The sequence below is a fragment of the Enhydra lutris genome, unplaced genomic scaffold, assembly GCF_002288905.1.
Source record: "Enhydra lutris kenyoni isolate GAN:26980312 unplaced genomic scaffold, ASM228890v2 scaffoldscaffold49, whole genome shotgun sequence".
In the NCBI taxonomy this organism is placed as follows: Eukaryota; Metazoa; Chordata; class Mammalia; order Carnivora; family Mustelidae; genus Enhydra; species Enhydra lutris.
Window position 1 is genome coordinate 6,854,243 of NW_019154133.1, and position 24,072 is coordinate 6,878,314.

The window sequence follows — 24,072 nt, forward strand, 5'->3', positions numbered from 1 at the left end:
CCAGCTGCTCACTCCCCCACGGTGCGAGCGCGTCCAGGGCCTCTCGGGCCCAGGCTGTGGAGCCGGACGGCTAACTGGACTAGGCTACCCTCCTTCCTAAACCTGCAGAAGTCAGCAAGCTACCCACCCACGCCACGCACGCGCAGCAAAAAGGCCCCTACCCCGAAGCTGCACCCCGCCTCCCCCGAAGGCTCCTCTCCCCAAAAGGCCATCCCGCTGTGAGCCCTCCACCCTGGGCGAGCCAGGAGCCCAGGAGCTGCCGAGGCGCCCCACTGCCACTCGGCGGCGCTTGTCCGGCGGCACACCGCGCTGTCCGAGGACAGAGAAAATCCTGCCCTCAGAGAGCCCCGGCTTCCCCGCGGCCTCTTGACACCGAGGCCTCTTCACGCGCGGCCCCGACCCAGGGCTGACGGGTTCGCGACTGTCCTGCCAATCAGATACGGCTTCCTCAGAGTGGCCAGCCCACCAATCACCGCGCGCCTGTGTCTTGTTCGGCTCTTCGGCTCTTCGGCCTTTCGGCCCCTCGGCCCTTCGGTTCTTCCGCGCTCGCTGTTGCTGGGCCGTCCGGGGCCTTCCGCCGCGGTCGGAAGCTTAGTTCTCCTTGGTTTAATTTCCCCTTTTTTCTCAGACACTTCCGGGTCCTGCGTCGCTCCGGAAGCCCGCGAGTTCCGGAAGCCTGAGTAATCCAGGTTCTGCTAGGAGAAGCCAAGCTTCCCAGAAAATGTCTCAGAGAAAGTTACGTGGAACGGGGGCGTTTCGCAGACTCCTAAGGTCAGTGTCTGCCCGAGAGAGCCGGAGTGCAAACCTGCGGTCTTCCCTACAGCTGGGAGGGCGTGGAGTTTCGCAACGTTGTCGCTGTCGCACTTAGCTTGAGTTTGCTTGTTTATTGGCTTCCTGCTTTCCTGGAAGAAGCAAAATGAAAGTCTGATTTGGGAAAGGCAGTGAAGTAGGCCCGAGTTCCTAAAAATAGTCTTAGAATGGCACCATTAAAAGAAAAAAAAAAAAAAAAAAACAGCTAGACTTGAGTTCCTTTGCCTTCCACGAGGTGACTTTCTGAAACACTTCAAAATCTTCTCCGCGCCCTTGTCCGGGGTGAGATTTGCTTTTTAAGAGTGGCTTTAAAAAATTACGCAGTGTCCTAACTACGTAATATCGGATGGCTCATACTTAAAGTGTTATATTTGGTACAAAAATTGAGGTCAAAGCTTAAGTTTCTATGGAAAGTCTGTGAACTTAGCAGCTGTTTTAATTTTCTTCGGGAAGAAGAGCTGTGGAGAATGGTCTTACATAATTGCTTGCTGTTTGTTATATTCAACAGTGATTTTTGATAACTGAGAGTGTGTAAATAATTGACATTTTTCTTCTGGTGCTTTCAGTTAAAAGACATTGTTTCTTTCTTTTCTTAGGTCCCATTTTCCAAAAATACCACAGTTAGTGAAAGGGCTTTTCCCGAGACCAAGTAGTTGAATGTCCACATCTAATATATTCTGGTATTCTGCGATGCCCCTTCAGAATTTTTTACCTTAACAATTTCAGTCAGTTACAGGAAGTTTGAGACTTTATCGACACCACAGTTTGCAGTCTAAACATCTTCCCCTAATGTGTTTTCGTTAGTTAAACCTGAACAAAATAAACCTGGGATGGTCGACTTCTTTTTTTTTCTTTTTTTTTTTTCACTTTATCTTCTCTCGGATCTGCCCATATTCTCAAATACATGTATCCAGAACTATTAGAGTTCAGTGATTTGAATCAGAGGGGACTGAAAAGAAGAAAGATAATGGAATTATTTAAAAAGTATAAAACAAAAGGAAAAAACCAAACAACAAAAAAACAAAAAAAACCTTTTAAAAAGTACATATATGCTTATTTATTTATTTATTTTATTATTATTTGTTATGTATTTTTTTTCCTAAAAAAAAAAAAAAAAAGATAAAGAAAATGGAAGTAACAGGACATAGTAGAAAGAATACTAAACTAATAAAGAGAATAGAGTGCTAGTCCTGACTCTGGTTTCCTTTGACCAGCCCTACCTCATGGCCTTATTCTCTTCATTTTTAGGGGTTGGGGTAGCATCCAATCTGTGGTTTTAAATCTGTTCTGAAGAAGAATTCCTATATAAATTTCCTGGAGCCACACAGGGGAGAGACAAACCAAGCAGACAATGGTTTTTTAGAAGAACAGCCCTTGTATGTGTTCTGTTTGAAACAGTGTTTCTGTTAAGAAATTTAAATTCATATCTTAGACTAGGTGATCTGGGTTTACTTCTAGCATTATGATTCTGTTTCAAATTACTCATTTGTATCCAATGTGTATTCATTTGATTAGTAACTTTTTTTAATAGTAAAAGATACATTCTTCATTAATTTATTACTAAAAGTCACAAACAGGTCTGTATCGCCTAATTTGTTTAACAAATACAAACTTCAAATTTAATTTTTTGTGATCATAATCATATTTCTTTATTTTTCTCTATTCCTTCTTCCCTGGTATTTTAGCCATAAATTTTTTTGCTTAATTTTGAAGCTTATAATAATCTTTGCAATAGGAAGGGCAGATATTTTTCATTTTACATATTCTGTGCCTGAATCTTAAAGATGTTAACAGCCTTGCCCAACATTGCATAGCTAGTAAATTTGCATTTTAAGTCTCAGCCCCATGTTTTCCTCATAGCATCAGGTAATTTTAAAGTTTCTTTCTCTCTTGCACTTCACTGTGCTCAGGTTCCTGTGGCATACGGAAAATGTATGCCATATGCACAATCTTTATTTCTGAACGAAAGTTCTGCTCTGAATCACTTGCTCCTTTTTTTTCCTCCCTTGATTATCTTGGGCAACTCAAAACAAATTGGATGTCCCCTTTACCTCCTTCCTGTGAAATGACAGCAGTTTCTAAACATTCCATGTTCCTCTTCAGTTCCTTTGGTATGTGGAAGAAATCTCTGGAGAAAAGCTCTGTACTGCTCCATTTGCCCCGTGTAATCCTGACACTGCAAATGCCAGTACTGTTATTTCTCTACATGGAAGTGGAAGCAGGGAAGACGATGTCTAGCACCCTCTGTCCTTCCCATTGTGCAATGTTAATCAACTTCTTTTCAATCTTTTACCATCTATACAATCAAAATGTCCTTTTCTATATTGCATTTTATTCTACTTAATATGTTTTCTTTTTTTTTTTTCAGACCTTTCCTTTCTTAACTGCCTGTGAATAAGGTGAGATGAAATTTCATCCATGCTGTCTTGTCTTCTTACTATTAAGACAAAAAACCCAAGAGCTATAGAGTAATTCCATTTTGATTCTGCATAACTGTTCCCTTCTGGTGTTAAATGAATTGGCATTTCCTCTATCTTGCATATAGTATGTGTTCATAACAATTAAATGAATGTTCACGCCGCATTTTTTCACCCACATACTCCCTTTGTTCATATTGGGCATTCAGGCTCTTTGAATGGTTTTCTGACCACATGTGTAGAGTCAGGGAGAGAGAATGTACACTAGATGCATCCCAGGCAACATGGGCAACTTTACCACAGTCCTTTGCTTTATTTTCCCATTTACAGTCCTGGAAGCTTGACTGGCATTCTGGTCTTTTGAATGATCTTGAGGGAAAAAAATTTGCTTTGAGCTCTGTGGGATTGAATTTGTTCCAGGTTTACCACATATTCTTACTACTTATTAACTTCTTTTGTGTGTTCCACAGTTTCTCTACTGTTTACCGGAAATTTACTGATTGTCAGTCCAACCTTAAACAGGTTGTTAATCTCCTCACATCTAACTTTTGTCTTCTAAAATGGACATGATAGTATTTACTGTGTTATGAGGATTAAATGAGATAAAGAGTGTGAAGAAAACATAATGCCTCACATACAATGATGTATTACATGGTACTTCCTTCTTTCCCATTGCTAATACCTCTGTTCCTTTGTGGATATTTCCATGTTGTCTGTCTGTCTCTGTCTCTCTCTTTCTCTCTTTCTCTCTCTCTCTTTTTTTTTTAAGATTTATTTATTTGTCAGAGACAGACAGAAAGCGCATAAGCAAGGGGAGCAGCAGGCAGAGGAAGAAGCAGGCTCTCTCCTGAGCAAGATGCTTATGAGAGACTCAGATCCCAGAGTCCTGGGATCATGGCTTGAGCTGAAGGCGTAGGCTTAACCAACTGAGCTACCCAGGTGTCCCTCCATGTTGTCTTGAATGCCATAAAATATGCAATTAAACATGTGTGCCAGTAATTTGCAAGTTATTTAAAATTCTCTTCTTAGGTTCTAGAGCGCTTTTCTAAATTTATGGAGTACTTAAAGATCTAGTTGCTTCATGTATTTCTTGTGGCTCTTGTTTGTTCATTCTTCGAGTGTCATTTTTGCTGTAGTTCATGTCTATCTCTTAGTGTTTAGACTTTTAAAATAGCCCCACTTGCATGTCCTGTGGTGTCCTTCTAAAGTACTCTGCTCATCTTTTAGGCCCATCACACCTTGTCAGTCAAGGACACTAGTTCGGAGCATGGCTCTGTCACTTCTAGTTGTGTGATTTATACAAGTCAGCTAATCTCTCTGTGCTTTAGTTTCCTTGTTTTAAAATGTAAATGATAAAAGAACCTCTTTCATAATACTGGTAAGGATCAAATGCTTTAATATTTAATTTTGCAAAGGATACTTAGGTATGAGAGTCCCTTGTTAGCACTTGATAACTGGTAAGCGGTATAAATGTACTTCAGCCATAAACTCATAAATTGGTGGGTATTGTCTTCCAGATGCTTTGCTATTTTTTTTCTATGATTGTGTCTCTGTCTCTCATGTTCTATTCTAATTTCTCCAGTTTCTCTAGCCTTTTTCACACTCAGCATTATCATTTCTGTAGTTGGAAATGCCTGTTCTTTTTTCTTCCTCTTCCAAGGTTTCCTAAAATAGTTCTTATAAGGATTCTAGATAGGTAGACTTTTCACAGTTGATTTTTTGAAATTTATTTTTATATCTTTTAACTGCTAGAAAGGATAGTGTGATAAAATGACTTGTCCAGAGTCACACAGCCTGTTGGTGAACCTGGTCTAAGATTCAGAACCAGTTTAACTCTCTTTCCCCGTATTCACTCAAACATCTGCTTTTTATTTTCACAACATGCTTTTTCTCTTAAAGACTCAGAAGTATCAACTTTCTAAAAGAGAAGATTATGAGTGCCATGCTTTTCTCTTAAAAATGTATTTGTAAAGCTAGGCCAAGGTATTGAAAATTCTGTTTTAAGGTTTAAAAAAACCAGAGGGAAACATTGATGTTAGTTTTAGATACTTGAATAAGTGTCTTAAATAAGTAAATGAAATAGGGGGGTACTCAGTTGTTTAAGACTAATTATAATCTTGATGATGGTAGTATTTGATTTGAGTTCCCTTTTTTTTTTTTCAAATTAAAAAATATATCTATATTTCCCATCTGCTAGGACAAGTTACTTACCTTTGTTCGTCTTTTTGAGCAATTTATGAGATTTTGAAGTTTATCCTAAAACATTTTATTGTGTACTCACTACCAGTCCCAAAAAGAAAATTCCTATTTGGATTTTGATGAGGATTACATTAAGTATATAGCTAGAAGTCTAGTGTCTACAATAGAACTTTAAAATTTCAACATATCTTGTCCATATCCAAAAGAGCACAATTTGGATTTATAACATTTGATATCTATAAATTATTGAAACTTGGTTTATATTTGATGAAAGAGTAGAACAAAAGAGTAGTGACAAGTCATTTAGCAAGCCTGTGGCAGAAGTGGGATTTGAACTTCTGGTTGTTGATTTTTAGGCCTATTCACAGTGCCAGAGGTCACAGTGTCCTAATGGGTCTCAGTCATAGCTTTTTCTCTTTTGCTTATGTTTGAAATGTGTTCTGGGAATCAGTGTCCTGTTAAATCCCTCTTTGATGCATGTCCCATTTATTAGTATTGATTTCAATACAATGGACAGTAAATCTATCTGACTACACAAAGGAAATAAAAAGGGTGTAGGTTCAAAGCTTAAGATCTTCAGTTATAGAACTTTATCCACATAACCTCATAATATGAAACATAAGTTTAAAAATCTTTTCAAACCTAAAAGGAAAAAAATTAGTATATTGTCTCTAATATATATATTAGTATATATATCCATTTTGATTACTTGAACTCTCAGGATAGTGTGGCAGCAACATTGTCATACTAAAAATTAGTTAATTATTGTGGATCTGAAAAAGGATGGCTTGGCAGTGGGTGTATACATAGGTTTGGTACCTTAGAGAATACTTGGGAATCACATGTTTCTGCTGACAAAGTTTACAGGACTGTAAATTTAAATGTAGAGTTTTTGTAGGCAGCATGCATTGACAGATATGCCTAATGGTAATACATCTAGTACTGAGAGTCTCAGAACAGGTCAATAATAATGTGTATATTGATAGCAGCAATGTAGGAGATGTTACTTGGTATTATAGCTAAAAATCCATGTTATCCCCTTAATCATAATTACATTAATATTGACAGGCCCTTGACAATACTCACATTATTATTGATAGATTTCTGTCAATAACATGTTTTAAATAAAATACATTCATTCATAATTTGTACTATACTCAGTATAAGCTCTGAAATAGATTCTGAAAATTCTTCCTTCTTTAGTGTTAGTGATTCAGTTGTTTGTTTTGGTTTTGGAATGTGATATAGATGACAAAGTTTTTATTTGGGGTCATGGAAAGCATAAAAGGGAAGGATAAGGGCACCTGGGTGATTCAGTCGTTAAATGTCCGCCTTCGGCTCAGGTCATAATCCCAGGGTCCTGGGATAGAGCCCTACATCGGGCTCCCTGCTCTGCAGGAAGCCTGCTTCTCCTTCTCCCACTGCCCCTGCTTGTGTTCCCTCTCTTGCTGTGTCTCTCTGTCTCTCTCTGTCAAATAAATAAAATCGTAAAAAAAAAAAAAAAAGATGAGCTATTTAAAAATAGGTTTATATATTACTGCTCTTAATAAATTTCAGGGTTTTTTTTTTTTCTGAAAGAAAAGCTGTATGACATGTCTAGTGATAAAACATCAGCAGGAGACCTTTTTAATAGTTCTTAGTGCTAGATCATTTTGTTTTAAACATATTTATGGGACAAGTTAATCAGACTAACCCTATAGATGCTATAATTTGCCTTGACTATCTTTTTCCATATCCTTAACATAGTAGTATCCTTCACTAAACACATATTGTGTAATGCCAATTATACTTTTAATTAATTATTTTTATGAGTCTCTTCGCATGACTATAAATGTTTCCCTCTGTGTTGGCCCTTTAGAATCTTAAATTAGTGCAATTTGGGAAATAGGGATTGGGAAGGGAAAGGGTTATAGAATTGTGTATTAAAAGAATGAGATTTCATGGCAGAGTAGGAAAAGGTATTGCCTGTTTTTTGACATTCTGGAAAAATCAATTTGAATTAAATCTGATGGTGTTCATTTCAATTCTGAACAATCCCAGCTTTAAAGAAAAAGATTAGTTTGTATTTTTTTTTTTTTAACTATTCAAGTTGGAGCCTACTTTTGCAAAACTAGATACTAATCTACAAGAACCTATAATATGGGGATCACTAAACCTTACTTAAACTAAATTCCTGAAGGTAAGTAGAAATAGACTGGCTTAATGTTGGGTGTGGATGGCAATCAGTGTAACAGAATCAGGAAAGTACTGGTTTACCAAAAAAAAAAAAAAAAAAAAAAATTGGGGATTTTTGATCCAAAAATGTGAAGGCGCCATAATCTTTTTGATTTTGATTAGTTCTTAATGAATTAGGTCATTACTTTAACTCTTTCAGAAAGTTATTAGCACCTTCGTTAAGGGCCTTGCATTGTAGTACATACCCTCTCACTGGTCTTCGGGAGCTTTAGCATTTGTTTTCTTCAGTCTTCTTGAACTCTGCTCTCAATAGATTAATCTTTTAAAAATATATCTCATTATGTCTCTTATCCTTAGTGATTGTTCATGCCTGTGAAATCATTCCGGTTTCCCTACAGTGGGCTTTTTGCAGTGGGTTAACTCTTCAGCCAGCCTCTCCTGCCGGCCTGTTTCGCTCAGTAATGACAGATGACTTTGAGTCTTTGCTTCCAGGTAACACAGGCACAGCCACAGTGAATGAAGGTTAAATCACTAAGGAGACAGATCCTTTTGGAACTCATCCCAGTATCTCCCAGATAAACCATGGCCAGGTTTCATGGCTTGCACATATCTGGGGTTTGCACAGCCTGTTCTTGTGTCTTAAATGTTATTTTTTTTCTTTTCTGCCAGGGGAGTTTTGTGATCCTTCATGGTGTCTTCACATTTCAAGATTCATTCTTTGTTTTGGCTAGTCCTGATTATAGTAACATTTTATTTCTTTAAAAAAGCTTGAATAAAAGGAAGTGAACTGAGAGTTAAGTTTTTGGCTTGAATCCCTGGTACCTAGGAGATGGCCTGGCATTTGGTAAGCACTCAAAAAATATTAGTTAAATTGAGCCATTTGTCAGAGAATTAGTGTTCACTAAAACCACTCCTTATATTATATTGAAAATAACTTTGTAACTTCAAGGCATTTATGATATTTTTCTGTGCTTTACACCTATTATGGGCAAATATTGTTGTACAGCAGTGGAGGGAAAAGGTTTCCATGATCAGACTGATTGAACTTCTAGTTATTTCTATTTTATAAGTTTCTTCTACTGCTGGGCCCTGCCCATCTCTGAAGCCAGTATTCTAGAATGAATGTATCTGCCTGAAAAGAAGAAAAAGGAAAGGAAGAGGAATGGAGTGTCACATGTTAGTGATGAACCACAATTGGATGCCTGTCTGGACTGCCTGTACCATGCCCTACTTCAGCAAAGCACCCTAGAGTCAGATATTATCAGTGTGCATTCCTGAAGTTTTTTTGCTTCCTGATAATAGTCATTACCATATCGATGAGGGTTAAATAACCAAGGGAGCAGGTCATGCTGAAACCGACCCCCATGCTCGCAGAATTCCCCCTCCATAATCTCCTTTCAGATAAGATACAGGAATGTGATGTGTTCCACTGAACCATGTCTCTGCCCCTTCCCACCTAGTCCGCCTCCATGTGCACGCATAATAGTGACATCGTGTTCACTGTTTACTACCACAATTATACCTTAATTTTGTAGTTAGTATTTCCTGAGGGGAAAAAAAAAGTTCTTTCACCACAGATTGAGGCATTAATATAAGTAATAATGAAAATTTCAGTCTTTTGAAATAAATTTGCCAAAATCAACTTGGACTCCTTTTCTTCTTATGCCCATCCCTAGCCAAAGCAGCAATAATATAGTAATAATGATACTTTCCAGTTTCTAGACCACTTTCATAACATTACCTGGTTTAATGTCAACAACTTTGTGTGTGTGGTAGCTGTTCTTTCCAACTTTTTGAAGAATCTGAGGGTAGGGGTGCCTAGGTGGCACAGTTGGCTAAGTATTGGACTCTAGGTTTCAGCTCAGGTTATAATCTCAGGGTCGTGAGATCAAGCCCCACATCAGGTTCCGTGCTGGGCACCACACTCAGCATAGCGTCTGCTTGAGATTTTCTCTTCCTCCTCCCTCCCCCATGCCTCTCCCTAAAATTAAGAAAAAAAGAATCTGAGGTAATGACTTTTTCTAAGATCACATAACAAGTAAGTAACAAAGCTGGAACTTGAGCTCAGATCTGATTGATTTTAAATATACTTTTTTCTACTGTCAAGTTGCCTAAATATGAATGTAGAGCAAGGGAGGAGTATTCCACTTTGACTATGGTGTGTAATGGACAGTGTCTGTTCTATGTTTACAACTGAAAGAAGTCACAAAAATGACTAAAATGTTGGAAAATAAAACCTGAAACAAAAAAATAGAGAAATTACTCATCTGGAAAGGCAAAGGCTGAAGAACAGTTTAATGATAGTCTTTTGGTCCATTAAAGAGTCTTACGCAGGGAGGAGATCGAGCCCAGCTGTTGTTAATCTACACTGAGGCCAGGCCTAAGGAGAAAAAGAGGAAAGGAAAAAAAAATGTTAAACTGTAACAGAAGGAATAAGAAAGAATTTTTTTATAATAAAGATCATTAAATATTGGATTGGTTAGAGTGTGTTAAGTCTCCTTTTCTGGCAGCCATTAAAAATTCCTATCTTTGCTAAATAATAAGTATGATTCCTCCAGAAATGAAGTATTTGAAATGGATGATTCTTCTGAGACATCACTCCCTCAGACCAGTTTTTCCCTAAATATGAGTAAGAAACCTGAGGAAGAGAAGGCTTCCCTCACCATCCAGTTCATCCAGATGCTCTCATATAGTATTCAGTCAGTATACCAGTTAACTGCCAAACTTCTCATTCTGTTGCACATAGATTCAACAAACATTTATTGAGCAACTACTATGAGTCCATCCTTGGGTTTATTCTACAATTGTAAACAAATCCATCAGCCATAATGCAGAACTGATTATGACTCTAGTATTTAAAGATACATGACTCGGCATAACTGGTTCTCTAACACAAGCCTTGTATTTTAACTGATACTCACTCTAGCCAGTCCAGTTCTTGGGATGTGAGAGAGGTGAGAGGAGGGATCTGATAGTGCTGAACTTCTCTCCGTGTCCAGTATAGTCAGAGCCTTTCAAGGGTAATTTGACAATAATTGAGAACTTCCTTTGCTGACCACAGAATATGAAATCTGGGAAAGATAACAGAGTTGTAGACACCGTGACAGTAGAGGAGTCATGTGCTATATTCCCACACACCATGAATGATTGTAGAATTTTGCATGAGTGAAACTGAGCTAGAAATCATTCTCTTTTTAGGTGTCAGGTGCTTTGAGAAGTAAGTGTAAGATAAGGCACTTTCCCTTACCTAGCTTACAGATAAACTAGGGAAAGAAGATGTACTGACATGACTGAAATCACAGGATGGTTGAGGGCTCAAGTGAGTGGCACAGACAGTTGCTGTCAAAGGTGGTGATAATAGGAGTTGGAGAGAGTTAATAAAGGTTTCACAGAGAATGTTGAAATAAAGTTGGAATGTGAAGGGCAGAGAGTTGTGGGCAGTGGGAAGAGTTGGCAGGGAAGGTGAGTGTTTTGGATACATGGGAAAAGGCCCAGAGTTAGGACTAAGGGGTGGCACAGACTTGGGCTAGGTTGTATCTGAGAAGTTTGTACTTTATCCCAGAGGTAATAATGAGGTAATAGAGATGATTTGGTAAATGTATGCAAAAATTTGTGGATTTTGGTTTGCTTCTGGGGTTAAAAAAAAAAAAAAAGTTGTTTCCCTCAATTACATAATGCCTATAAACTAGAGAAAATATTTGTAAACTGCAGGAAAAGTGAGAATAATAATATTTATTGAAGCTTTTTGCATGGATTTTGGAATTCTTTTTCTGTTGAGATAGTTTCAAAATGTTATATATTGTCTTTGAGAACCTGTGATACCATACTCCTCTGTTAGTACCCTAGTTTCTGTTTACTTGCCTGCTTCCCTTACTAGACCTTGGTTAGGGTCCTTAAGTGAGAGCCAAGATGTTTTGTTTATCTTTGCATCCCAAGCACCCAGCAGTGGAATTCATGGAGTAGTCTCTAATCTCACAGGATCTACTTAACCGAAGAAAGGGGGAGCCAGAGTCAGTGTAAGATTTGTAATAGCCCCTGTGGATATAGGGATGAGAACTAAACAGAAATAAGTGTGAGGGCTGGCAGGCAGCATGCAGCTGTATGGATGGTAGATATGCCAGAAAAATTAACGAACTTCACTTTGAAGTGGCTAGCCCATTCATTCTCAACATCCCCAGGAAGCTTGTTAGAAATGCAGATTCTTGGCTCCCATTCCAGGCTTACTGATTCAGAAACTCTGGCTCTGAGACACTACAGTCTTAAGAAATCTAAGTGATCATGATAAATGCTCAGGTTTGCAAACCAGTAGCCAAGAAGGACAGGACTGATGGTGAAGACTGTGGCATAGAAGGATTGAAAGCCCAAAGATGTATGTGATGCCAGTGAATAAAACTGTTGAACAGCCATGCTAGCTGGAACAGGAAAACTGTGAGAATAAGATTATATTATTACAAAGAAAGCAGAGCGTGTTTTAGGTGGGCAGGATCTACTGCTCCTGCTTAGTTTACTGACTTCCTGATCTTAGCGTTTAAGTAGATCAAGTAGATTTAAAGTCGATTAGTCCTACCAGAGGGACACCCCCCCCCCAAAATCTCCACCCAAATTTTCTCTCCTGTCTCCACACAACTGCCTACCGAGCTTTAGCTGTCTCATAGGAGCCTCAGATCTCTAACACTACTGTGGTTATTACCTCTCCCTTGAAACCTGTATCACTGCATGTGTTTCCTATTTCAGAGAGCTGGACTACCACCACGCAGTTACTCAAGTCAGTTTATTCTTGGCTTATTTCTCATGAAACCATGTCACTTCTAACTCCTCATGGCTTTAAAGATACCTATTTTTTTCCATCCCTACTAATACCCTTATAATTTAGAACTTTCTCATTGATAATCTTTAATAATCACATAATATTATATAACACATAACAGTCATCTTAACTTAATAATCACATAACAGTCATCTTAACTGGTCTCTCTGCCTCGAGTCTTTTCAGCTTCAAATCCATTTTGAATGTGGCCAGAACAAGCTGTCTAAAAATTTGATTAGTTCTTTTCTTAAACTATCCAGTGGCTCCCCATTACCATTTTGATAAAATACAGTCTCCACAATTTGGCTTTTACTATTGGTCTCCTGTCTTCCTTTCCAGCCCTTTGTCCTTGCACCTTCAGTCCTTGTCACCTGCTCTCTCTCTGCTTGGTATTACATTCCTTTACCTTTCTTTACCAGACTGACACTGCTGATCCTTCAGGTAGTTGTCGAGATATTATCTCTTTGAAGCTTTCTCTGACCTTCTGAGGTCTAATGACAAAAATAATGCCCTGAATTTCCCCTTGCATATCACTCCTAACACCTTACTGTAATTGCCTGTTTATTATTTTATATAACACATTCTTACCCACCCCTCACCTCACTGCATTGTAGTCTCCACAAGGGGTTGAGACTGTGTCATTTTTACTATTATATCAGTAACTGGCAAACAGCAGATGTACGACAAATGTGTTGAAATAGGTAATAATCGATAGTCCAGATACGATAATTTGAAATAATTTTAAAGGCTACTGGGTAGGAATTTGTGTTTTCTATCCTTCACCTACTCCTTCTTTATCTTGTTCATCTAGTCTGTGTAGTGTGCATTATGTGCACTGGGTGCTGTGCTGGTTGCTAAAATTCAGCTGTAACAAGACTCAGTCTTTGCAACAGGGTTTATCCTCTAGTGGAGGAAGTAGACAATTTAAAAAGTAGCCTGTGTACAGTACATAGAGGCCAAGAAAATGGAAGAATGGAGTGCTAAGGGAACAGCTAGAAGAGGCAGCCAACTCAATTTTGGAGAGTCAGAAGGAAGTGATGCCTAAGCCCCTATTAAAAATTTAGTACTTAAAAACTGAAAACTGAATTTTTCAATAAAACACAGGAACGTACTGTTCCAGAAAGAGGGAACAGACCATAAATGTTCACTAGGGAACAAGAAAAGGGGGCACCTTATGACTGGAGGTCAACAGGTTAGGAAGGAAAGCAAGCTGGGATAGTTCGGGAGGCTTGTGTTTGAAAACTGCAGTATGGGAAATGCACTGAAAAAGGCAGAAGGTGGGATAGACCAATTAGATGTAATCCAACAGAGAGATGAGCGCTGCTGAATTTAGGAAGAGGCCTGCAGGGGATAGGGTAGTGAATGGATTAGAAAAATATTTGGGGCAAAGAGCAAAACCTTGGGGATTGATGAGATTTGTAGAGAGAAGAAAGGGACCTCGGTTCTAACCCCCGTCTTCTTTTCCTATAGCTCCCGGCTAGTACGAGGCAAGGATTTCACAGAACTTGTGGCAAAAATCCACCCCCCATACCTCTAAACTGTGAAATTTTGAGGGACTGCAGGAAAGGGAAAAAGGGTGAGATCACTCTAGAAGGCAGATGATGTTTATGGGAGAGAAGCATTCCTGTTAAGTATCTAGATTGAGAAGAAAGCAGCAATAAACCCCTATTATTCAGTAGGCCCTTTTGTTTCCTATACTTGAACTTGTTAGGTATGTAGTCTTCTGCCACTAAGTCATCTAAGATCCATGAATAATTTAAAAACATCCTCTGCATAAATAAATAGATAGATAAAAACATCCTCTGTAAAACCTTTTAATTATCAGAAAACAAAAACCTCCTTAATTGTCAAATACATTCCCAGTTTCAAGAGGTGCAACTTTATTTTAGGATGTACCTTTCAGTCCTTTAACTTCTAACAAATTACATTTAATATCTTTTTAGTAAAAATCATAAATAGAATTTGAAAGAACTTAGAGATCATTTTATCTCTGGCCTTGAGTTTTGTAAGTGAAAAAAATAAAGCAGAACTAGGTGAAATAACTTGTCCAAGATCACAATGGCCACACTGTCGGTGACAATGAACTTGAGTGGGATACATGCCTCCCTCTATAACTTAGTGTTAAATTAGTGCACTGGGCCTTTTGAAGGCCCAGAAATCGTGCATGATCTAGATCAAGCTCCATGTGTTCAGGGCTGATTTTAGAAACTAAGCTGAAACAGATTTCTTGTCATAGTTTGAATTTACTAGTTTTTTAATAATAAGTAAAATACCTAAACTGGTCTGTACACTCCTTGATGATAGCAGCCAGAGTGTTTTAATCATTGTGGCTTGTACATAATAGGCATTTAATAAATGTGTTTTGAATGAGTCAGTCATACCTAGCTAACCATTAATCAGTTTTTCTATTTCATTTTAAAAGATTTTTGTCCCCTTAGTACCTCTATGATTCCTTAGTTAATTTATGAAATGGTCTTTGTATATATTTTTACATCATGTTTTTCTTAGAACACTGTATGGTGTGTATCTTCTTAATATCTGAATAACAGCATTTCTGCACTCATGTTGTTTTGTGCTAGTATCCATTTTCTGCCATAGTGTGATAGCGTAATAAACACTGTTCGTTTAATTTTTTCTCTTAACTTTATAGATATAAAACATGTTTCAGAAAGATTAAATGACTTGTTAAAAAATATGTATACCTTTGGAATCAGTAGAAGTGCCAGCAATTAACCTGAGGTCTTGACTTACCATCCGTTAGAATGTTCCATAGAGTTCTCTGTATTTATTAAGTTCATGTATTTCTCCATTAGTCATGTTATTATTTAGGTTCATCACTGTTAGTATCAGGATTTTATTATCTCCCTGCTAAAATGACCAAGGAGGATTACTTGGAAATATTTGTGGGAAAAGGGTACAACTTGCGCTAACCTGTTATTCCTTTGATGAGGAGGGTCCAAAAAGGGGGAGGGGGAGAAGAAGAAGAAGAGCAAAGAAAAGAAGGGAGGGAGGGAGGAGCGGGGGAAGAAAGAGGAGGCTCCATGTAAGAGGTGGTTGTTCGCCACTGCTTGACACCTACTGCCAGCTCCATCTTCAGTGGCCCCGGTCATTTGTGTATTACCGTTTTAGATGCGTAGGTTGAGGAGATGGTACAAGCTTGCAAATGTTTGATGTTCCCTAACTGTACTTTACCCCTAGAAACCCTCCAAGAAGACATGGCTTCCAGAGAAGAGAACACGAAAAGGACGAACAGAGTGCTGAGAATAAGTCAGTTGGATGCGCTTGAACTGAACAAGGCCCTGGAGCAGCTAGTTTGGTCCCAGTTTTCTCAGTGCTTTCATGGATTTAAGCCAGGGCTGTTAGCCCGCTTTGAACCAGAGGTGAAAGCATTACTGTGGCTTTTCTTGTGGCGATTCACCATCTATTCTAAAAATGCCACTGTGGGACAATCCATTTTGAATATTCAGTATAAAAATGATTTTTCCCCAAAGCTGAGGTACCAGCCACCAAGTAAGAATCAGAAGCTGTGGTATGCTGTGTGTACAATTGGCGGGACGTGGCTGGAAGAGCGCTGCTATGACCTGTTTCGAAACCGTCATTTGGCATCATTTGGGAAAGCCAGGCAGTGTATGAATATCATGGTTGGACTTTTTAAATTAGGTGGGCTCATCAATTTCCTGATTTTCCTTCAGAGGGGCAAGTTTGCAACTTTGACAGAACGTCTCCTGGGCATTCGTTCTGTATTTTGCAAGCCCCAAAACATACGTGAAGTTGGCTTTGAGTATATGAATAGGGAACTTCTCTGGCATGGTTTTGCTGAGTTTCTGATTTTTCTCTTACCACTTATTAATATCCAGAAATTGAAAGCTAAATTGTCTTCATGGTGTATTCCTCTTACTGGTGCTTCTAATAGTGACAATACGTTATCCACCAGTGGCAAACAGTGTTCTCTGTGTGGAGAGTGGCCCACCATGCCTCACACCATAGGATGTGAGCATATCTTCTGTTACTACTGTGTTAAAAGTAGTTTCTTATTTGACGTGTACTTTACTTGTCCTAAGTGTGGCACAGAGGTACACAGTGTGCAGCCACTAAAATCAGGAATTGAGATGTCAGAAGTGAATGCTCTTTAGAAACTAAGATTGTTTCCTCTGAGGAAAACTGTATTATGTTCAAATCCTTAATATTAGTCATCCTAAGCATACTGTTTAGGAGGGAGTGTGCTTCTCAGCCACTGTCTTCTATTCCTTTCCAAGTTCGAAATTCTAATCACTAGAAACCACATGATTCTGTATATATTATGCAAACAATAATGTATTACTTTTCTTTAAATCATTGCATTCAGTTTTTAATGTTGAGAATAATGGACAGTGTTTGTCAGACTACTAAAAGCACTCTCTCATTTTGCTACTTCCTAGAAAGAGGTTAGATTCTAAAATGATTTCGGAGACTTGGGATGAGTGTGTATTTTTCAAAGATGGCATTATAACGTCATAATCTGACAATGATAAGACCCTGTTGTTTTGAGACTTAAGATCTAGTGCCCCAGTTGTAATTTTAAGCTACTCTCTAAAACCTGTTTTTAAAGGGTTCAGTTGGCTTCCTTCTCAGGCAAAATAATGGCCACCAGGAGCTCCCGACTGATGTTTTGCCGGCTTTCTGATTCCCTGGGAATAAGAGCTTCTTGCGTAATAGTTCTGGCTAAATCCAGGACCTCATTGTCATTGGTCTGTCTGGGATTACACATTTGTGAGCCAGGACAGAAAAGTACTAATCTTGATTACTAGATGTGTACCTCGTGGACCCATAGTAGGAGAGAGGCAGTTCCCCACAGGAAAGTCAGGTGCCATTGTAAGAATAGTGGATGGTGGGCCCGTAGAAACAAAGATCCCTACTAGAGTCCACATTTGCCTTCTTCTTATCAGAAGTTTGTATGTATTCTTTAATTTTGCCAGTGATCTAAGTTGATGAGAACATAAGTAACTGAGTGGTTGACTTGGATTAAAGATTTAAAAGGATTAAATAAATAAATATTTTGTTACACCAATAATTTTGTTGTGGTGTTATTTTGATAAAGTGCTCTCTGAGTAAATACCCATATTGTTATTTTAACATGAAAATAGTACTTTACATATATGTTAACTAATAGAGTTGTCAATATTCTGGGGGTTTTATGTTTTCCCAGACACTAATGGCACTTTAGTACCATATATTTTTTTTAATTTTTAATTTTATTTAACCTCTACCCCCTCACTAAGTGACTATCCATAGGAGGCCAGGGAGTATGACTGTTGTGCTCATCACTGGACACCAGAACCTACCACTCTTGGTGCCAGTGTACCAATAGAGACATTTTGTTAGCTGAGCAACTAAATCTACTATCACAGATTAGGTTCTGCTGAAGTACATGTTGCAAGGGACTTGAAGTACTTGGGCCTGGATTGGATCAAAGTAGTCAGGCCTTTTTACTTATACCTCTCAGCCACTCCCCCAGCTGGGCAACACATCCATCCCTGGAGGAGCTGGGTGACCAGCCTAATGTCAACCACATCTAATACTGTCTCTCCATTATTTTTCTTTATGGTTTTCCATTTTTGTTATTCTTGCTTGTAAGCATACAAACACACTAATGGCAGGAAGTACTCAACTTAAAATCATTCGGTTTATGACTGATTTCTGTACTCTTAAGTGCTGCCTCAGGGAACTCCAACTCACTGCAGAGACCTAGGCCTACTGGCTAAGTTGCTCCAACAGTCCCAGACCCCGTTGGTTCCTTGCCTCCTTGTACATTGCCAGGAGACTTGCTCTAATACTGGTTCTTCTATTCCTACTCCCCAGTGGTCTCAGGGCTCAAGGTTCTATAACTGGGTCATATTTGGCTATGTGATACATTTCTGCTTTAGCCTCAAGAACCTAACCATCGCCTATGAGCTTCTCCCCTTGGGAAAATAAAAACTTTTACACGTTGTTTTTTCTCTCCCTTTCTCTCCTGCGTAACTTGTTCTCCAATCAGATTTGCTACTTGTGTATATAATGTATCCAGTTGCTTCAGTGATCATATCTGATTAGCTGTTAATCAGCTCTTAATCTGTTAGCTTTGACTAACCCAAGGCATGTCCTGCTCCCTTACTTCAGAACTCAGTGGGTTTTGGGTAAGTTTATTTAACTCCTCTAAGATTCAATTTGGTCAACCTATGAAGTGGGCATTCAGTAATATCTATCTCTTAGGACTGTAATGAGAATTAAATAAATCATTCTCTCAAAAATTACTTATTAAGTCCCTACAGGCATTCTTCTCTAGGCAGAGATGTACTTATAAATAAAAACCCCTTTTTACATTTGTGGAGGAATAATACACAATAAACACATGTGTAAGATAATTTCAGAAGTTGGAAGTACTCTGAAGAAAAAAAGAAAACAGGCTGAGGGAATGGAGAGTGACAAGGGATGCTGTTGAACTTTGCAAAGAGATCTGAATGAACTGAGGGGGAAAGCCAAGCACAGGAGAGTGCCAGGATAAGGAAATGGCAGGTACCCAAGCTCTGAGACAAGAGTCCATTCCTGGTTAAGCAACAGTAAGAAATAGAGTGACAAGAGAAAGGTGAGGTAAGGGACACAGGGTCAGGCCAGGCAGGCCATGGTAAAAAAACAAAACAAAAACTATCTGGATTTATTCCAAGTATGAGGAAGCAAAGAAGTTCCAAGTTCCTATTTTTAAAGGGTCCCTGTGGGTGCCTGGGTGGCTCAATGGGTTAAAGCCTCTGCCTTTGGCTCAGGTCATGATCCCAGGGTCCTGGGATCGAGCCTCGCATTGGGCTTTCTGCTCAGCAGGGAGCCTGCTTCCTCCTCTCTCTCTGCCTGCCTCTCTTCCTACTTGTGATCTTTGCCTGTCAAATAAATAAAATTTTAAATAAATAAATAAAAATGATCTTGGATCATCAATAAGGGTACCTTATATTCTGTATAATTTGGTTAAGAAGGCAGGAACATTAGTATGGTTATAGTTGAGGAAGCCTTCATGTTGGCATTTACAGGCAAAAACTTGATTCACTTAGAACATTTGCTTTTAACAAAGAGCTGGTTTTCCTAATAGTACTTAATAAGTGAAGTGTTACCTGAATTAAGGAAAGATATTTTCAGCAACAGAACAATTCCAAACAGACTTTTTAGCCAAAACAATTGTCCATATTATCTATAGAACTGCTGCTCCATGTTTCTTTCCAGCTAAAGCTAGTATGTAGAACATATTTATATTCATCACAAGTAAGTTGACAAGTATTTCACTTGTACGTCTGGGGTTTTTATTCCTTCAAAGAGTATGTAAATCACGAAACAAGACAGGCTGTGCCTTTCTGTTCCTAAGTTGTCACTTACTATCTCTTGATATTTTCAAGACAAAGCTTATGGTTTTAAAATGTCATTTTTCTTAAAAGTAAGCATCATTATCATGTTGTCCAAAGGCCTTCCTTGAGCAGTACCTTGAGTTGTTTTCTGCCAATAAGAACAATTCAAACAAGACTAATCCAAGTCACTCCTGAGGCCAGAAAATCCAAAAGTATGGTATTCAGTAGGTAGTTCACTTTCTTTCTGTTTGGCAGTAGAGTAACTTGTCCTCACTAACAGATTGAACCCACCCTGTGCTGAAATCCCAGAGCCAATAAAACCTAAATCTACTAAGATAAGTAAAGCTGATTTTAAAATCAGATGGGTGTGGACATGTTTATATTCCATTGACCTTAAGAATTTATCTCAAGGAAATTATAAGAATTTGAAAATAGATTTACTGAAATGATTTTCACTATAGCTCTGTTCACAAGATGTGAAATGACACAAATGCTCAATAATAGGAAACTAAAATAGTATAGCTATTTAATTGACTTAATGTCATATAAATACCATGAAAAAATTGTGCAAAAATACATACGAATAATTTCAATTACATGGGAAAGTGTTCACAATATAATATGAAAGAAGTTGGATATTAAATATATGATCTCAACAGATGCATATATATCTTGAAATGAGACAGACACTTATGAGATGAGCAGGCACATACATGTAATAAATATCTCTGGGTTAGTCATCTATTCAACTTTAATTTTTACATTTTTCTGTATTTCCCAAATTTTCTACATTGAGCATGTAATACTTTTTCATTACATTAAAACCAGTTATTGCTTTAAAATCTCATGGCCAATTTTTTTTACAGTTCATTTCAAAGGTAAAATATCTGCATAGCTAGTAAACAAGTTAAAAATGTAAATTTAAGAGATGTATGATTCTAAAAAATCCTAGAGTATCCATTTTTTGCATGACAGTAAAGTCCTGCCTTTCTGACCAACCACAACTGTTGAAAGAGTCTGAATTATTTTGGATATTTTAAATTAAATATTAACTTCGACTCCATATAATACAAACACTTTAACCACTTAGAAATATGTAGGCAACAAAAAGGTAAAAAGTGCCTACTCCCTTTTCCAAAAGTATTTGATGTTTATAAATAAATGTATGGTATTTTTAAATAAGTGTAGTTTACTTACTTTAAAATATCTAGAACCCATACACCGGATCAAAACAGTTGACATGGGGGTGCCTGGGTGGCTCAGTGGGTTAGGGCCGCTGCCTTCGGCTCGGGTCATGAGCCCAGGATCCTGGGATCGAGCCCCGCATCGAGCTCTCTGCTCAGCAGGGAGCCTGCTTCCCTTCCTCTCTCTCTCTGCCTGCCTCTCTGCCTACTTGTGATCTCTGTCTGTCAAATAAATAAATAAAAATTAAAAAAAAAAAAAACAGTTGACATGTATATTTTATATTATCAGTTTGCCTAAGCCTGTAGGATGCCTGTATTTCCTCAACTAAGAATCAAGACCCAGGATCTGACCCAGGATTCTGTATTCCTTCCAGACATGGACACAAAAATGCTGATATTTCTGAGGTATTTTTATGGTTTGGTTTACTAGTAAGGCATATTACAAACTTGAAATTCAGCTGAGACTTTATCTAAATAGTCAAAATTCTGTATAAGTGAACCAGAGACTTTACTGTTCTGAGAGGTGTCCAGGATGGTTCCCTACTAATCATAGCTCACTAAGAATTCTCTCTCCTAATAGTATCCTCTCCTAATAGCCTCTATTCTTTTAAATCCACATCAATTTGTAAATGTACCTTTTTAGTCAACAAAAATTATAAAATGCTACAGTATGGTCAGTTGCTTTAAAAATGCTTTGCTAGGGCGCCTGGGTGGCTCAGAGGGTTAAGCCTCTGCCTTCAGCTCAGGTCATGATCCCAGGGTCCTGGGATGGAGCCCCACATCGGGCTCTCTGCTCAGCGGGGAGCCTTCTTCCCCTCTCTCTCTGCCTGCCTCTCTGCCTGCTTGTGATCTCTCTCCCTCTGTCAAATAAATAAAATCTTAAAAATAAATAAATAAATAAATAAATAAATAAATAAATAAATAAATAAATAAATGCTTTGCTCCCGGGGCACCTGGGTGGCTCAGTGGGTTAAAGCCTCTGCCTTTGGCTCAGGTCATGATCCCAGGATCCTGGGATTGAGCCCAGCATGGGGCTCTCTGCTCAGCAGGGAGCCTACTTCCCTTCCACTCTCTCTGCCTGCTTCTCTGCCTACATGTGATCTCCATCTGTCAAATAAATAAAATTTTTAAATAAATAAATAAATAAAAATGCTTTGCTCCTGATCAAATACAAAAGAGCAAATATATTCTTTGAAAGCAAGCCCCTTCTCTAACTTACTAAAATATTCCTCAGTTTCAACTAGATAACTCTCTGAAACAGCAAAATAGACCGTGGGCTCAAAGAGGACAGAGGTTATACATATCTCTCTCTGTCTCTCTCTCTCTCATGTCACTACACCCAAAAAGTGTGACCAGCACAATACAGTTGCTTAGGAAGTGTTTGAAGAAGGCAAGAGAGTTTGGGGGTTTGATCATGAAGCCCCTCACAAATACTGAGCACAGCAACTGATAGTATTATTGTGGAGAAATTTGTACAAGCACTTCTTTAATAGTGGTGAGAGGACAGCACCCCCAGTTTGTCTTTTGTAGTGTATCTTAGGAGTGCCATTTTTAATTTAAAATGTTCTGTGGCATTCTTGCTTTGAGGGAAAACACAGTTGGAATTCAGGAGCACAATAAGAGAATTAATAACTTTTCATTGAAAATACATGCAATTTTGGAGCTGTCAATTTCAGCTATGTCTCTTTAAATACTTTTTCTTCTAGAATCCAACTGGGTAGATGAGATTTTTTTTAATTCCATTATAGAAGTAATAGCCCTGTTTTGGTGTTCTGTAAGCAGATAATATTCTGCTAGTGACTGTCTTTGCAGTAATGCATTGCTCTGAATTCTGAATTCTATTATTTTACATCTACAGCAGCTTAAAGTGTATTTTTTATAAACAGCAAACTTCACCTCATAAAAATTCATTACATAAGGGCATAAACAAGTGCTTTTCCTTCTAGTCATTGGCAGTAAGTGATTCATCAGTTTTCCAGAGAAAACCAATTTCATTGCAGATGTTCTGTAATTTCCAATCTCCTGAATTGTGGAACCATATCACACAATCCCAATGCAAGGGATGTAAAGAATTTTTTTTTTAAGGTCTATGCTTGGTCTCTTTAATAGGATCGAATATCATTTGCTGTCTCATCAGTTTTATTTTTAAAAATTAAGTAATCAGTCCCCTATTCTTTCCTTTCTTGCCTATGTTGATTCCACAAATTGATGGATAACTGGTGGAAGACTCAAAACCCCAAAATAACTTGATGTCTGAAAACAGTAACATTCTTTTCCCAAAGTCAAATCAGAAATATTGTGAGGAACAAAAATTTTCCGAAGTCTAAACCCTTCTTTTCTCAATGTTTATTTTTATTCTTTCAAGTCCATAGTGAATGAGAAATGAACATAAGGGTATGGAAACCTGAGGATATGTCCATCTTCCTATTAACAGTGCAACCCCTGAGAGATATCCTTGGGAAAATTACTTCCACCAAGACTTGCTTGAGTTTAGTTTGGTTCAGTGTTTCAAAGTTGACAAATGAGAAATGAGCATTCGAGTATAAAACAGGGTTAAGAGAAAAGAAATGCCTATAGATTAAGTGATGGTCTAAGACCATGTATGACAGACGTGGATGGAACTAGAGGGTATCATGCTTAGCGAAATAAGTCAATCGGAGAAAGACAACTATCATATGATCTCCCTGATATGAGGGAGAGGGGATGCAACATGGGGGGTTAAGGGGGTAGGAGAAGATTAAATGAAACAAGATGGGATTGGGAGGGAGACAAACCATAAATGACTCTTAATCTCACAAAACAAACTGAGGGTTGATGGGGGGAGGGGGGTTGGGAGAGGGGAGTGGGGTTATGGACATTGGGGAGGGTATGTGCTATGGTGAGTGCTGTGAAGTGTGTAAACCTGGCAATTCACAGACCTGTACCCCTGGGGATAAAAATATATGTTTAAAAAATAATTAATTAATTAATTTAAAAAAAAAAGAATCACCAAGAGTCAACCACTCCATACAGTTTTAGTATTAAGCTGATCCTCATGTTACTGAAATTATTTCCAAAACTGTAATTCAGGAGGGCTGAAATATATTGATCATTTTCTATTAAACATAATCTTTAATTCAAAAAAAAAAAAAAAGACC

General features: G+C 38.2%; 1 protein-coding gene across 4 annotated transcripts; it reads left to right on the forward strand.

Annotated features, from left to right (window-relative positions):
* Positions 1-614: 614 nt before the first annotated feature.
* LOC111156806 (peroxisomal biogenesis factor 2) lies at positions 615-17,455 on the forward strand. 4 transcript variants are annotated; one of them, XM_022517876.1, is made up of 3 exons: positions 615-771; positions 3,179-3,209; positions 15,607-17,455. In XM_022517876.1, exon 3 carries the CDS (start codon positions 15,624-15,626, stop codon positions 16,539-16,541), a length of 918 nt encoding a protein of 305 aa, XP_022373584.1. In that variant the 5' UTR covers positions 615-771; positions 3,179-3,209; positions 15,607-15,623; the 3' UTR covers positions 16,542-17,455. The 4 variants fall into 4 exon arrangements, with proteins under 4 accessions (XP_022373584.1, XP_022373585.1, XP_022373586.1 ...); XM_022517877.1 differs by lacking the exon at positions 3,179-3,209; XM_022517878.1 differs by lacking the exons at positions 615-771; positions 3,179-3,209 and adding an exon at positions 7,931-8,445.
* Positions 17,456-24,072: the final 6,617 nt, after the last annotated feature.

Excerpts from the sequence above, each read along its gene's own strand:
- LOC111156806 (XM_022517875.1), top strand. The coding sequence starts at position 15,555 with ATGGTACAAGCTTGCAAATGTTTGATGTTCCCTAACTGTACTTTACCC.